Source organism: Notechis scutatus, chromosome 1 (assembly GCF_049901735.1).
Source record: "Notechis scutatus isolate UNSWTSFEM ecotype Mainland chromosome 1, rNotScu1.2, whole genome shotgun sequence".
NCBI lineage: Eukaryota > Metazoa > Chordata > Lepidosauria > Squamata > Elapidae > Notechis > Notechis scutatus.
The window spans coordinates 226,775,127-226,792,131 of NC_142009.1; the positions used below are offsets into that span (position 1 = coordinate 226,775,127).

Below are 17,005 nucleotides of genomic sequence, written 5' to 3' on the forward strand. Positions count from 1 at the left end.
GCTAAAGATGCTGAGAAGACAACATTTTCAAAATCCTCTATGCAAAGGTAATAGAAGAACTGCAACTCCAAACAAAGATGACCAAGGAAGCTACAGGAAATTCTGTTTTAGGGCATCTTGTCCAATGCTTTGCCAATCTTAAAGGCTCTCTGTTCCACAACACAACCAAGAGCTACTCATTGCTGGCTCTAAATAGAAAATGGTTAACTCAATTTTCCTATTGAAACCAGTGGCACAATTACATTTGCAAGGCTCAGAAGGTTGTTGAGTGTTCAGCCAGCAGACCATTTGGAAACAATTATCTATTTAATCAACACAATCCGTGTTTCCTGCCTGCCCCACCACCTGCTCCTCCCCAGAAAAATGAGACAGCAATGCTGAAATCAGTAGAGGGGGAAAAATCAGAATCATAAATCAAATGGATGCTAGCTAATCAGTGCTTCATGGTGCAAAGTGCAGGGTGAATTGGCAATTTTACATAAAGTGACATATTTTATACTTTTTCCATTTGGAATTATTCACTGAAAATGCACAGCTCTTACCTTTTCTACCATCTTGAGCAAATGTGCAGGAGGGCCATCTGATTGGGAACTGTCAGACCCACTCGTGCTAATTAAGAGAAAAGAGAAAAACTATTCCTGTGATGAACAATACCAAACATTGTCATTGTATTTCTTCTAGCAGCCTAATTTTGCAAAGAAAGTTTAAGTATTAGTCATAAAATTTTAGGCTATGTCTAAAACTTGAAACTATTCAACCTATCTTCACCACCAAATCACCTGTAAGGCGTAAGCCCTTAAAACTAATTATGTGGTGAATATCCCTTCCCTTGAATTGCTTCTCATGTTTTTGTGGTACGAAAGTTATTTCTGATTCAAGTTGCATTAGCTGTCTGGTAATGGAATTGGAAAGACTGCATAGATGTTTCTTAGGTAACCTAGAGAGTAATGACTAATTTTTTTAAAAAAAAATTACAGTACTATGTCTATTCATGTGGCTCCAATGCCCATTAGTGTATTCCATCAATGTAGCATAACATTAATAGTTCCTATTAAACTAAAAGTGCTAATTTACAGACTGTACAGTATGTGATACTGCAGCATCTCTGAAATCAAGGTGTTGAATAAGACAGTGAGTGACATTGCATTGATGTTCTCAGGTAGCTGGATATATGGACAAGATACAGTCTACAAAAGTATGAGAAACCAGATAAGAAAAAGAGCCTTCAGAGATGTAGCTTTTGTTTTAAGCTTCTCTCTCCTGAATAAAAGAGCTAAAAATATTAGCAGTATGGTATCTCCTGGCTTGATTATTCTATAGTCTTGGAGGACAGAAAAATCCACAAGGCTTTTCTAAAACCCCTTATCACCAAAAGACTGGCAGACTTGGATTACCTGGATTCAACATCAGATAGAGAGATGTCACTCCAAGTAGTTTCCATGTTTTTACCCAACTCTGAGAGCTTAATCTGGATTTTTTGTTTCAGTAATTCCTTAAGCTCTAGCAAGCATTGCTGAAACTAAGAGAACAACAGAGAATTCTTAGACCAAATGGAAAATATTGTTTGGTTATATACTTTAAAATGCTCCAACTATTCTAACCATTTCAGTGAGGAGTAACATAAATATTAACAAGCAAAATATAAAAAAATTGACAAATGTACAATATATCAATCTTTAGATACACTTAAAAGATAAAAAAATAAATCCAAACTGCATCAACAAAAAATCTCTTCAACCAGCATGTGCACACATGCGCACACACATACGCACACACACACACACACACACACACACAAAGGCAGCTGAACTTTCTTCGGGATATACCAGGCTCAGTATGAAATTTTTAAAAAATTATATAGCCTTTCCTTTGATTATCAAATTTCCTACGTGAACTAATTTGCATTTCATAATATGTTCATAACCTGAAGAGCAACTGTAGTCAGACAAATTTCTAGTTAATAAAATTCATATGTATACTGAACAATTAATATCTGCTGCTTGGTTGAAGTTTTGTTTATTTCTTATACATTTCAGACTCATAAAGAAAAGGGATATACAGTAGAGAAGCGGGCTACATACATGTTTTCTATTGGTATTTGGACATTTTGGATTTGAACTGCATGGACTATGGCTATTTCCAGATTACATATTTTCAAAATGTGAGAAATAATAATAGCAATATTAAAGCATGCCTAAAAAATATGGGAGCTGTAGTGACGCAATGGCTAGAATGCAGTATTGAGGCTGATTCTGACTCTGCCCACTGCCAGGAGTTCAATCCTGACCAGCTCAAGATAGACTCAGTCTTCCATCTTTCCAAGGTCAGTAAAATGAGATTGTTGGGAGCAATCTGCTGATATTTGTAAACCATTCAGAGAGTGATATAAAATAGTATATATTGGTAAGTCTAAGTGCTATTGCTATTTAAAGACACTGAGCAATACAACAATATCTTCTAGTTTTGTTAAGCTACAACAGGAAACTCTCACCTTGGAGCGGTCTGGATCACAAAAGTCCAATAAAGTATCACAGACATGATAACCTAGAGATTTGAGATCCTCAAAAGTAAAATGACAGTTACTTTTAGCACCTGAGAAAGACAAATCAACATGTGGCTCTTTAGTACAGTAAGAACCTTGATATGCAATCAAGAGAAAAAAAATTCATCATATTACTTAACTTAACTTAAAGGACAGAGCATCCATTATAATCTTTTTTCTTTCTTTTGCTCCTTCCTCTTTTGCTTAATGCTCCTGTAGAGTGAGAATTTACTCTTCAAGTTGTACTGTTTTTCTGATCTCTTGCTGTCTACAATTATGTCATATTCTTTCCCATGCAGAAGTAATCATCAAATGATTAATTGATTTTTTTTAATTGATTTGTAAGATGAGTGTTTAGTGCATATAGTGTAATTACTGAATATCTGATTAGTAAAATCAGTGATTTAGTGAATTTAATTGACCAGTGTGTTTAGTAATTACTGTAATAAATTAGACTGTTTGTTGCTTAGCAAAATTATTTGATTAGAGTGATCTGAATAACCAATTGATTGATTGATTGATTTTTAGTAATAAGTAACCTTACTTTTGATTTGTTCTCTAACATATCAATTAACATTTATTAATTACCAACATTCATTAAGTAACTGTCTACCTATCACATTAACTAGCTATTGTAATTGATTACTCTACTATTGCCATTGACCATGCCAGCCAAAAACTCCAAACCAAAACAAAAGAAAAATATCTCTACCAATGACCTCCCAGACTCCTGCACGTTTCAGATGTCTTGAAATCATAAATGAAAGTGAAATTTACATCAAATGCCACCTATGCAATAATCTAGCCCACACAGAAACGCAAACAAAAGCCTAGCTGATATGGTTAAAAATTCAGATACATTATTTTATCTATGTCCATCATGTTCTCCTAAGCTAAACAAACTGAGTACCTTACCTGACAGAGTTGAAAGCATAGAATCACTCATTCACTCAATAGAAGAACGCTTAGCAACAGGTTTTGAAACAACTAAACAAGCAAGCCTAATCTCTCTTGGGAAAAAAAATACAGCACAGATAAGAGAGTACCTATCAGCTCAAAATCAAATCCCACAACAACCACCTCAACTACAATCACAACTACAACCAAAAATAACCACCAAATCACAGCCACAAACAATTACTATCCCTTCAAATAATTCCACAAATAATATCTCCTTACTTATCAGAGACACCATGGAATGTGAACAGAAACGTCCAAATGCCATCTTATTTGGTCTCGAAGACACCAACGAATCAGACGACATCACCAAAGTTCGTGATATCATAAGCAACTCAAATACAACAAACATCTCTCCTGAAGATATCATTGAAATAACCAGAGATGGTCCTGGGTGCAAATACACGGCTCTGTGGCCCCAAGATTTTGTAGAGTTGTATGCAAAAATGAGTCCAGCAAACGCATATTCATTCATACAATAAATGCCATTGCAAAAACCAATCCCAACCACAAAAAACTTCGCTCAAGACCAGACTTATCCATACTGCAAAGAATCCGCTCCCGTGAACTCCGCAAATTCAAAAACCGTCTAGACAATGGAGAAAAGGACCTATACATTGACCACAGAGCTGATTGCATCAAAAGAAAGTCACACAACCTACAACTCCGCATCCAACCCCATCCCATCCAATCCAACATCAATCAAAACTAGGCACGCACGCCCCTAACTACCTCTATTCCAACCACAACTGGCCTTAAATGCAAGCTACTCAATGCAAAAAGCCTTGTAAATAAAATACCTGAATTTCTCCTCTTACTAAATACGCCTAAATTCGACATTATATTTGTCTGTGAAACATGGCTCAACACATCTCTCCCTGACTCCATTACCACAGTAAGAGACTATTATGTTTACCAATCAGATTGTGAAATCTGTAGAGGAGGTGGTGTATGCTATCTTCTATAAAAAGTCCCTACATCTAAAAAACATCCCAGTTACCCAGGAGCTTGCTATTCCTGAAACCATCATCTGTGAACTGTCCTTAAATATCACATTTCGGTTCTTACTATGTTACAGAGCCCCTGATTATGACATCGAACATGCAAACAAGCTAAATACATTACTAACATGGGCAGCATCCTGCCCACACGCTTTTATCTTTCTTGGTGACGTCAATTTACCTCATATTAACTGGACCCTAAATGAATGTACAACTGAACCCATACATGCAACCTTATACAATGCAGTAACAAATCTGGGACGAGAACAACTAGTAACCAACAACACTAGACTTAACAACTGCCTAGATCTCATCTTCTGCAATAGTTTGAATTCAATTTATGGAATACAAATTAAAGAACCCTTTTCCAACAGTGACCACAACATGATAGACTTTTGTCTCAACATACATCCACACAAAAATCATCACAATGACGGAATCCCCAATTATAACTTCAAAAAAGGCAACTATGATCTTATAAACAACAATCTCTCATCCCTTCATTGGCAATTTCTATTTACTGGATGCAATACTATAGAACAGCGATCCCCAACCTTTTTTACGCCGCGGCCCGGTTCCGGCATCAGCTGGGCGCCGCGGCCCGGTACCGGCATCAGCTGGGCGCCGCCATCTTTTTTTGATGAAAACGTGCTTCCGGTGAGCTTTCTACCCGGAAAAGCTCACCGGAAGCACTTTTTCATCAAAAAAAGATGGCGGCACCCAGCAAGCCAGCGGCCCGGTAGGACTTGTTCCGCGGACCGGTACCGGTCCACGGACCGGTGGTTGGGGACCCCTGGACTACACAACTCGATCAGGGCAAAACAATAGACACAATCTCCATAGACTTCTGTAAAGCCTTTGATTCAGTGGTACACAACAAACTATTCCTAAAACTAAAATCTTACTGTATCTCTGGACACCTGCATAACTGGATAGAAGCATTCCTGTCAAACAGACAACAAATGGTCAAAATTGGGAGCGTCCTATGAAATTCTGTACCTGTCAACAGTGGTGTCCCCCAAGACAGTGTTCTAGGACCAACTCTTTTCATACTCTACATAAATGACCTCTGTGATCATATCAAGAGCAACTGCTTTCTCTTCGCTGATGATGTAAAGCTATTCAACACCACAGACAATACTGCTACCCTTCAAAAAGACCTTGACTATGTATCCGAATGGTCAAACAAATGGCAACTTCAAATCTCAACAAATAAATCCTCTGTCCTACATATTGGGGGGAAAAATCAGAAAATAAAATATAGGCTGAATAGTCAAGATCTTGTTGATGATCCAAACCCTGTCAAGGATCTTGGAGTACTCATCTGTAATGACCTAAGTGCTAGAGCCCACTGTAACTACATAGCCAAAAAGGCTTAAAGAGTTGTTAACCTAATCTTACGTAGCTTTTTCTCTGGTAATATTACACTACTAACTAGAGCATACAAAACATTTGCTAGACCAGTACTCGAGTCTCATCAGTCTGGAACCCACATTACATATCTGATATTAACACAGTTGAGTAAGTCCAGAAATATTTCACAAGAAGAGTTCTCCACTCCTCTACTCATTGCAGAATACCTTATGCCAGGGATCCCCAACCTTTTGACGCCGCAGCCCGGTACCGGCATCAGCTGGGCGCCGCGGCCCGTACCGGCATCAACTGGGCGCCGCCATCTTTTTGACGAAAAAGTGCTTCGGTGACCTCACCGGAAGCACTTTTCATCAAAAAGATGGCGGTGAGCGCTTCCGTGAGCTTTTTCGGGTAGAAATGGCTTTCTACCGGAAAAGCTCACCGAGCGCTGGCGCCATCTTTTTGATGAAAAAGTGCTTCCGGTGAGCTTTCTACCCGGAAAAGCTCACCGGAAGCACTTTTTACCAAAAAGATGGCGGCGCCCAGCAACCAGCGGCCCGGTAAGAGTTGTTCCGTGGACCGGTATCGGTCCGCGGACCGGCGGTTGGGGACCCCTGCCTTATGCCACCAGACTTGAAATTCTAGACCTAGAAAACCTAGAACTACTCCGCCTTTGGTCCGATTTAAGTATTGTACATAAAATAATACACTGCAATGTCCTACCTGTCAATGAATACTTCAGCTTCAACCATAACAATACAAGAGCAAACAATAGATACAAACTCAAGGTTAATCGCACCAAATTTGATTGCAGGAAATATGACTTCAGCAACAGAGTGGTCAATGTCTGGAATACTCTACCTGACTCTGTGTTTTGTTCCCCAAACCCCAAAAACTTTAACCTTAGACTGTCTACTACTGACCTCAGCCCTTTCCTAAGAGGTCTGTAGGTGGCGTGCATAAGCGCACCAACCGTGCCTACTGTCCCTGTCCTATTGTTTCTTTTATTTTTTTATTTTTCTTATATGTATCCATGTATTCATAACTATGTTTTACTTATACCTATTATCTTGTAAGCAATTGACAAAAATAAATAAATAAATAAAAAATAAAATAAAATTAGCTAAGATCTTCCTCCCACACACTTTCCTTAGCTCCTTAAAAATTCAAAAGTAGATACAGTTTTATATGACCTCATTGATGCTGCTACTGCTACCAAAGTCTATTGACTTTAACAGAATGCTAAAATACCTAGTTCCTTGATGATGTTAGGATTTCATAAGTCAGTAAGCTTGCTTCTTCTTTTTCTAGTGTTGCTCACTTTACTATATTTATTTTGAAATACTCTTGCCATACAGTCTCTGTTTCACAAGCAGATATATTTATTTTCGCACACCATGAAGCAATCAGCCCAAGTAATGAAATAAGGCTGGGATAGCCATAAATTTATACGTAGGCCTAAGGTGCAAATCCTGTAGGCTGAGTGCATAGCTGCTAAACCAAAACCAATTAAAAATTGCCAGACTGTTAAAAACAAGGGAATATGTAAAGTTCAGGGTTGAACTATGGGGTCCTTGGTGGTCTCTGAGCTTGGTTGTTTTCCTATTATCCGAACCTAGACGTTCTGTAGCCATTTTTAACATATACTGTAGTGCCTTGAATAGAAAAAAGGTGTATACTCACCAAGTGTTGATCCACTAAATGTAGATTCCATAGTATAACTGTTTAATATTCCCATTCTCCACATCACAACTCGTCCAGTTCCTTCTTTACACTTCTGAACTTGAAATTTACAGCTGTTGAAACAAAACTGAACATCCAAATTGTCCAAATTAGAATTATTACATTATTAGAGATATTTATTAAAGCATTATTGGATCAAGCCAAATAAATAACTAACACTCAGTAGTTCATTAGATGTATTAAAAATGGCACAAGTCAGAATATAAAGTTTATTTAATGGAGGAAAATTTTGGCTATTGTAATCAGATTTTAAAAAAAAATATTTTCCAGTAATGAAAAGAAGTCTGAATAAAACAGTATCTGTGAAATTTAGAAAATTTATACTGAATTAATGAATGTACTGCATTAGAATCTGCATATAGAATACATCCAGGCCCACCTTATCAGGAATATTCTTGCTCATCATAAGAGGAAAGATTCGCTCATGAAGTAACTGATTTTGTGCATATTTGTTGTTACAGCCATACATGAAGATATTGTTCTTTCGACTATGCCCATGGATATCGCAATAGAGCAGAACTTCACGTTCCTCAAGTACTCTTTCAGAGAAGCGAAACAAGACACAGATAAAGAGAGATCCAAGGAAACCTCTGAATGTCTGATTTCATACAGATAAACATGTAAACAACCGTATTATATTGTCGTTTCCCCCCCACACACACACACTTGTATGGCAGTATCACAGCCCTTAAAAATCATGGGTATATTAGATCATTTTACCTGCTTCTTGAAAAATATGTATGGTATCCAGGAAGCAACAGTTAAAACAGAAGAATGTAGGCCAGTTATACGGTTCTAAATTGGGAGTGTTCCAAGATTGTATATTCTTAGCTTATTTATTTAGCCATATGCAATGAAATTTCATTTTAATGTATGCCGATTAGTGCACATTCAAAATGACAATAAAGTTATTCTAAGTCGGTATCATAAGAAATGCTAAAATTACTGGTATCAATATCTTGGTGATACCACTTTAATGGCACAAGTGGCCTTAATTATCTTACTGAAGATAAAAGAAGAGAATGCAAAAGCTGGTCTTGTTATTAAGATTATGTCAATAAACAATGCCATCCCAATGTGATAATAGGAGAGAAGTTGTTTATGACATAATTTTTTTAGGCTCAGATAAAAAATACTAACTGAAACTATGAAAAAAAAGATGTCTACTACTGGGAGAAATATGCTAACTCTAACAGAATATTAATATAAAGAGACAACTGCTAACTAATTTGCCTATTGTTAGGGCTATGCTTTTTCCCATTGTAATATATGGCTGTGAAAGTGGGTCCATTAGAAAAGCTGAAGAAAAATTGATGTTTTGGAATTGTGATGCCAGAGAAATTATTGAAACAAACATGGAGTAAAAAAAGAACAAATAATTCAATATTAGATGTAGTAAAATCAGTTTGCTCACTGGTAGCACTAATAACGAAGCTAAAGCTTAAACATTTTGGATAGTATGATGAGAATGCAAGAAGAACTTGGTAATCCCAATGCATGAAAAAAATCAAAAAGCATGCAAAAAAAAAAAGTCTGGCAGAAGAAAAGATAGCAAGTTTACAATCATTGATAATACAAGCATGAGCTTACAAAACTGAAAGAAGCATTCACTGAGAAATCTTGGCAAAATGGTGTTCATCAGGACACGAGGTTAGAAATGAAGAATAATTGAATAACAGCATCAACGCACATAGCATATATGAATGATTGAAGGATGTTGTCCCTGACTAATACAGTATTTCCAGAGATACTTAATGTGCGTGCACTTTTCTGTATTTTCTGTTTATATTATACCCTCCTACGTTTTGCAGAACATATATTGTATAAGCCAGTAATTTCACTAGATAGCACTGGCATATTTGAGAATCTGGTGTCAACATCCAAGATTATAGTGATATCATTATATAAGATAACCTTGGGAAATTGTTCCAAAGTGAAATACTATGGACAGTTTTCTATATACCCCTAACACTTTCTCAAACCCATCCCATCATATTTCAACATATTGCATATATTTTCCCACTTATGAATGATTTCTTTTCTTTTTTCCAATAGCCTGCCTCCTACATGCAAACTAAGCCTGATATTTGTTTTATTTCAATTTTTTTCAGGAACTTTTTTAGGTATATATACATATGTTCACACAGTGTATATGTATGTGTTTATTTACTTATTCAATAAATTTGTATAGCTGCTTAACTCACATGCAGTGATTCTGCATATATAGGGAGGGGGGCAGAGACAGAAAGACAGAGAGAGTTCTTAATATATGCTGCCTTTAGAAATTTCATATAAATCTCTGTCACTTACTTCTTGATCATGGCCCGAGTATACCAAATGCAGGGGAAGGATTCCTTTAGTTCTGTCCTATAGTTTCTGTTCAAGTCTCTTCCTGCCAACGAACAGCGATAGTTCCCTACAATAACTCCATCTGGGTTCAGCATGGGCACAACTTTGAATATGAAGAGATCTCGAAGGAGATGAGCATCAGGAGCATCACTCACAATAAAATCTAAAAAACCTCTCATCACCCATGAACTATTTGTTTCCCCAGGATGGACTCTGGCACTCAGTATAATAGCTTTTTTTGCTGCTGCAGCAATGGCACCTTTGGATGGATTGGTAATAGTGAGAAGGTATACTATGTTTCCAGCTAGACTGCTGCACAGAGGGCGGAGTTTGCAATACTGAGAATAGAGTGGATTACCTACCAAAGTCAAAAGATAATTTTGTAGGTCCGAATAGGTATAAGGATAGAATTGAGCAAAATAACATGTGTCATAGCTGTTAGGAAAACACACTGTCCATGTGAGGCAATAGAGGGTTTGGCCTTCTTCTGTGTTGTATTTATAATACTTGATATCATTACCCATCCGCCTCCATCCAATACCCTGAGACTCAGCATCCTTCTGAGAATACATAAGAGGCTTCATCCCCATATTGTAGAGGCTTTTGGCTTTCATTAGATTAACAATTGTGAAGCGGTACGTGACATCTTTTCTAGTATTTTGTACTCTGAAGTAGTACCACTGGGTGTGTTTGCTGGTATAAAGATCCGTCCTCAAAGTGAGTTCATATTCATATTCGCCTCTGAAATGAAACAGGGAGAAGAACAAAGATGCATTAAAAGCAGATGATCACAATCTGGGCTCTTGGAAACTGGCATGTACTTATGACAGTTGCACTGTCCCAGGGTCATGGGCTCACCACCTGTAACCTTCCTAGTTGGCTTCTGACAAGCTCCAGTACATTTGCTTAACGGCTGCACGATTCACTCAACAACTGCAGTGGTTTGCTTAACAATTGTGGCAAAAAAGGTTATAAAAATGTGGCAAACCCCCCTTAAGAACTGTCTTGCTGAGCCACAGAAATGTTGGGCTCAATTGTAGTCATAAGTCGAGGACCACCTGTATAGCAATTTATATTAAACTGATGACAAAATAACATTCATCTGAAATATGAGGCATCTCTTACAAGCACTTGACTTGTAATAAATCTTAGCACTGTGAATGTTCATGCAATAGCATAATAAATGTCTGTCAACTGATCATCCTAGCCCTTCATTTAAAAAAAAAATGTTCTCCTTTTCTGGTCTCAGACGGTTTCCTGCCCGGTATGATTCCCAACCCTTCTTACTCACACCCTGACTGCTTTCTGGAGATTCCCACTTTCAAAGCGTGATTCAAATAACAGTACGGTATCTTCTGGATCTTTTAAGCTGACAGCAGCTGACTTGATAGGTTGCCTTGACCCTCCAACTCTTGAAACGATAAAATAGGTACCTGTGGTTGCTGCAGAAGAAGAGGAATGCCTGTCAACGAGGCATCATAGATTTTGGCCTCAGAAACTAGAAGTGTGTACTAACTCTGCAGAATCCGTTGTTAAAATTACTGACAAATGTGAATCTCCATAAATAAATAGCAATTAAAATTGACTACAGATAAATAATTTGATTTCAGTTGTTTCTTTCTAAAAACTGGGCAAAATTAAAAACATTGTACAGTGCTTCTCTAACTTTCCTCAATGATGAGTAAGAACTAAATTAGGTAATACATACAAAGCAATATGTGTAACAATCCTCAATGTGAGAAAGGCTATGATAGAGCAGCAAAATACTTTAAAAGATGCATAACTCTGCCTTCAACAAACATTTTTATTATAGTTCTCTACCTTATGCCTTTTTTGAAATAAGTACTTAGGCGTGCATAAGCGCACCAACGTGCCTACCGTCCCTGTCCTATTGTTTCTCTTATTCTTTTATTTTTCTTATATGTACCCATTTCATGTATTCACAACTATGTATACGCTTATACTTATTATCTTGTAAACAATTGGCAAATCAAATAAATAAATAAAATAAAATAAATAAATAAATCTTTGGTAAAGAACCTGAGATAGGGCAGAGAGTTAAATTTAAGCAGTCTACGTCTCACTCAACCCATTTTTTTTTTCTTTCTCCCTGTGGTCTATTACCTACACTACTTTCTTTCTCTTCTGTAAACAAGGCATAGATTATATATGCTCCCAATTTAATGTAGGGTTTATATAATTGATTTTTTACAGGTTAACAAAGTCTTGTATATGTCAAAATGTATGAACTTGCAGTAAATCATTAAAAAACAATTCAATAATTAATAAAAAAAATTATAATAGATTACACTGAACTACCAAGCAGTTAGTCTAAAACATGCAACATGCAAATCTAATGTTTGCAGGTGTATATATACCCTCAGATGTACATGGATGATTTCAAAATTTAAGATATTTTCAACCTTTATAGTAGATAGCCTGCACTGTTCTTAGCCACTGACTCCCTATAATAAGGCACCTTTTTAGCAATGTACTATCACTTCATGTATACCAATACCTGGTTCTATGTAATAGACAATGGTTCCAGAACTCTCTCCAACTATTTCTGGTGCAAATTCATTTCCAGTTGGCTGATAAAAAGGTTCCGGTTCAGGAGGAACCCATTCTAATAAAGAAGCAAATAATGGTACATACTTATTTTACTGTGATTTTGAATTCCTAATTTAAAAATTAAATACTTCCTATTTATTCTGGTTGACTCCTTCTTTCAATTTGAGTTTTCCCTCAGTTCCATTCCAAAGACACTTCACAGCATTCAGAACACATTTATATATATCAAACTTTCTGAGCCAACTACCTAAATACACTAAAGTGCTTATGTACCTATTGAACAATTTTGTCATCAACTAGGTATTTAAAAAAATCTAAAAAGATGTAAAATAATACAGGTAGTTCTCAACTGACAACAGTTCATTTAGTGACTATTCAAAGTTACAACGGCACTGAAAAAGTGACTGACCATTTTCCACACTTACTACTGTAGGAACATTGTGAACATGTGATCAAAATTAGGACTCCTGGCAACTGACTCATAGTTATCATGGTTGCAGTGTCCTGCTGCCATGTGATCCCCCTTTGCAACCTTCAGACAAGCCAAGTCAATGGGGAAGCCAGATTCACTTAACAACCATATTAATAATAATTTAACAACTGCAGTAATTAATTCACTTAATAATTGTGGCAAGGAAGGTCATGAAATTGGGCCAAATTGACTTAGCAACTACCTCACTTAGCAATAGAAATTTTGGGCTCAATTGTGGTCATAGGTTGAGGACTACCTGTACTGTCCTGGATGCTTTTCATTTATCAACTTTTTGAAAGCTTAATATTTAAGAGGCTATTTCAAAACAGTTTACTATTGAAATCCAGTATATAGTTTGCCCCAAATACTAAACAGGATCGACAAATTTTAACTGCAAATTCAATGCCAAATTAAGATGATGTTCTGAAGGTTACCAACTCCTAAAAGTTTAATATTACCAGCATGTTTTAAATTAAAAATTGGGAATATTCTCATTATAGAGCTATACACTGGTTTTTTATTGTATAAAAGTATTCTGAACAATGATTTAAAATATGAATACCTATTTAAAAAGCTAATTAAGCATAAAGAAACAAGCCTTGCAGAAAAAAGTCAGTATTAGGAGCCTCGGTGGTGCAGTGGTAAGAGTGCAGTACTGCAAGCTATTCCTACTGCAATTTGGCAGATCGAATCCCACCAGGCTCAAGGTTATCTCAGCCTTCCATCCTTCCGAGGTGGGTAAAATGAGGACGCAAATTGTTGGGGGCAATATGCTGACTCTGTAAACCGCTTTGAGAGGGCTGTAAAGCACTATAAAGCGTTATATAAGTCTAAGTGCTATTGCTATTATTTCCAGACAGTTAATCCTATCTTGCTATCCTTCTTAAGTTCTTTCAAATGTTCATCAGCCATATGAATAAAAGTGACAATCAGCCTGGTATATTTGCATCTGGCTCTGCTGATAGTATATACCGTATTTTTTGGAGTATAAGACTCTCCAAAGTATAAGACACACCTAGCTTTTGGGGAGGAAAACAGGGGGGGAAATCTGCCTGTGCCTCTGCCTCCCAGCAATTTGCCTCCTTGCAGCAAACAGCCTGGTCAGCTTCAGCACAGCCTGATTAGCACAAGCAGCTGATGTCGGTTGGATCAGCCTGCCAACAATCAGCTGTTTCAGGCAGTAGGGATTGCCATAGCCAATTGCCGCCTCCATGTGCTCCATTTTCGGCCTTCACATCCTGTTTTCAGCCTCCACATGCCCCATTTTTGGCCTCCGTGTGCCCCATTTTCGGCCTGTTCTGGGTGTCGGGGATTGGAATGGGTGGAACATGGGGTGCACGGAGGCCAAAAACGGAGAACACGGAGGCCAAAAATGGGATACAGAGGCCGAAAATGGGATGCGCAGAGGTGGAAATAGGCAATGGCAATCCCTACAGCCTGAAACAGCTGATTGTCGGGAGACCGATCCAACTGACAATCAGCTGCTTGTGTTAATCAGGCTGTGCTGAAGCTGAAACAGGCTATTTGCTAGGAGGCAGAGGCCAAAGGTTGGGGGCTGGTGGGTGAGCGAGGCTTCAGCAGCATTCACTGTATAAGACGCACAGACATTTCCACCCACTTTTGGGGGTGAAAAAAGTGAATCTCATACTCTGAAAAATATGATATTTGGATTTTTAAAAACCATTTTTCATTAAAAGTTTTTGATTTAGCAGTCATAGAAAAAGTGGACCTGTTCTCTTATGCATTTAGTTACAAACAGAAAACACTTTCTCACACAGCACATTATTAAATTGTGAAATTCATTACTCAAGACATAATAATCAATTCCCATGTCTTTCTTTTCTCTTAAATGTATAGGGTTATTTTTAGAATGATTTGCAATCATATAACCAAAATTTTCCTTGTACAGTAAATACATTACATCACAACGAATACATTATTACTAATATAAGATTCAGATTACCAGTGTGATAGATATGATCCTCAATTACTTCACACTCAATTGGCCAGAGTGGGGTCAATTTTGAATTTCTACCTCTAGGAAGAGAAAAAAGATTTCGAGGTTCCCGTAAGCGCAAGATACTAGGGCTTTCTAGTTGATCAAGCATGCGCTGTTTACTTTTAAGAAGTGCAGTTTCCATCATTAGTGAACCTGTCAAAGAAAAAAACATATACAATATGCTACTACTTTCTTTCCAGATTTTATTTCATTTTCAATATTTAATTCATAAGAAGTTAATAATTCAGTTTACTTACAGAGTAGGGTCTTGTCTGATTCATGTTCTTTTCTATCTTTGTTGCAGAAGTTGCCTGCTGTCAATAAATGGCATGAGCTCTCCCAGCTTTCAAAAGGAAAACTAAGCTTATGAGGGAAATTTTCCTCATCTAAGAAGTAAAATTTTGTAATATTATTTTGTGGAGTTATTTATAATTAATCTTATAATTACAAGCAAATACATTGAGAAATTATGCTGTATTACCAAGACCATATTTATATGCCAGGCTCTTGGGAACAGTTGCCAATGTGTAACTGCAACTGTCTGCAGATTCCACATTGACTTGCACCACACTACCCTCATACATCTACCTATCAGAACAGGGAGGCAAGGAATGTTACAGGTCCCATCCCCTAGGGAGATAAACATGGTGGGACCCTGAAGAAGGGCCTTCTCTGTAATGGCTCCCTCTCTCTGGAACATCATTCTCCCAGATATTAGAATGGTCCCCACTCTAACACTCTTCCAGAATGTGCTGAAGACCTGGCTTTGCCAGTGGGCCTTGGGAACGCAGAGCGGGATGGTGAGTCTATTAAATGGCCTGTGTGATTTATTAATTTATGTGATTATCCTCTTTTATTAATGTTATTATTTTATATATGAGGTTTTTATATTTTTATAAGCTGCCTTGAGTCACTATATGCAAATAGGCGGCAATATAAATTTCCTAAAATAAATAAAAAATAAATATTTCTCTAATCTATTCTGGAGGATTTGGAAATCCCAGATTCCCAGAAGTCTGTTTGTTTCAGGTAGGTGATCTGAAGTAATATACTTTTTTTTAAAAAAAATAAAATTTTATTTTTTTAAATCCAAAAAAAGGGGGGCCTGGGCTTTGGGGGGTGAAACCCCCCCCCCCCCCCGCCCCCCCCCCCCAAGCCCCCCCCCCCCACCCCCCCCCCCCCCCGGCGCCCGGCCGCCCGGGGCGAGGGAGCCAACCAGCAGCCCCCCGCAAACCCCCCGGGCGGCCCACAGCCCCCCCCCCGAGCGCCCCCCCCCCCCCCCCCCCCCCCCCCCCCCCCCCACCATAACCGACGCGCGCGAGAACACAAACACCAGAAAAAAACACCAAAAAAAGAAAGAAGGGCGCCCGCGGGGGGAAAGGAAGGCCGCCCCCCCCGCGGGTGAAAGGGGCGGGCCTGGGGGCACTTTTGCGGGATCTCACTCCCAAAACGTCAAAACGAAAATTTTCCACGCAGGTTGATCCCGTCTTCAACAAACCCCCCCCCCCCCCCCCCCACCCTCCCCCCTCCCAATTCCAAAATTATAAAAATAATAAAAAAAAAAAAAAAAAAAAAAAAAAATAAAAAAAAAAAAAAAAAAAAAAAAAAAAAAAATCGTTAAAAAAAAATTATAAAAAAAAAGAATAGAAAAAAAAAAAAAATAAAAAAAAAAAAAAAAAAAAAAAAATATAAATAAAAAAAAATTTAAATTAATCAAAATTCTCTTACTCTCACTATATCCTCAGCCTAACACCCCACTCTTTATTATTCTCCTCCTTCTCCTCTTAATCACCCACCTATTACTCCCAATATTTTCTCTATTCTTATAAAATATCCCACATTTTCTCAGGAAAAAAAAAAGAAAAAAAAAAAAAAAAAAAATTAAAAAAAAATAAAAAAAAAAAAAAAAAAAATATAAGAAAAAAAAAAAAAAATTAAAAAATAAAAAAAAAATAATCAAAAAAAAAATAAAAATAAAAAAAAATAACTAAAAAAAAAAAAAAAATAAAAAATAAAAA

At 37.3% G+C, this 17,005-nt stretch overlaps 1 protein-coding gene across 1 annotated transcript in view; it reads right to left on the minus strand.

Moving 5' to 3' along the window:
- The window catches only part of AGBL2 (AGBL carboxypeptidase 2), a 34,693-nt gene that overhangs the window by 9,365 nt on the left and 8,323 nt on the right, over positions 1-17,005 (minus strand). Inside the window, exons 4-13 of the mRNA XM_087950444.1 lie at positions 15,245-15,373; positions 14,952-15,140; positions 12,464-12,571; positions 11,237-11,387; positions 9,907-10,686; positions 7,976-8,135; positions 7,537-7,663; positions 2,492-2,592; positions 1,395-1,519; positions 543-609 (exon numbers count right to left, since the gene is read on the minus strand). Of these exons, the coding sequence (XP_087806570.1) occupies positions 543-609; positions 1,395-1,519; positions 2,492-2,592; positions 7,537-7,663; positions 7,976-8,135; positions 9,907-10,686; positions 11,237-11,387; positions 12,464-12,571; positions 14,952-15,140; positions 15,245-15,373 (1,937 nt within the window). The remainder of the gene's footprint in view (positions 1-542; positions 610-1,394; positions 1,520-2,491; positions 2,593-7,536; positions 7,664-7,975; positions 8,136-9,906; positions 10,687-11,236; positions 11,388-12,463; positions 12,572-14,951; positions 15,141-15,244; positions 15,374-17,005) is intronic.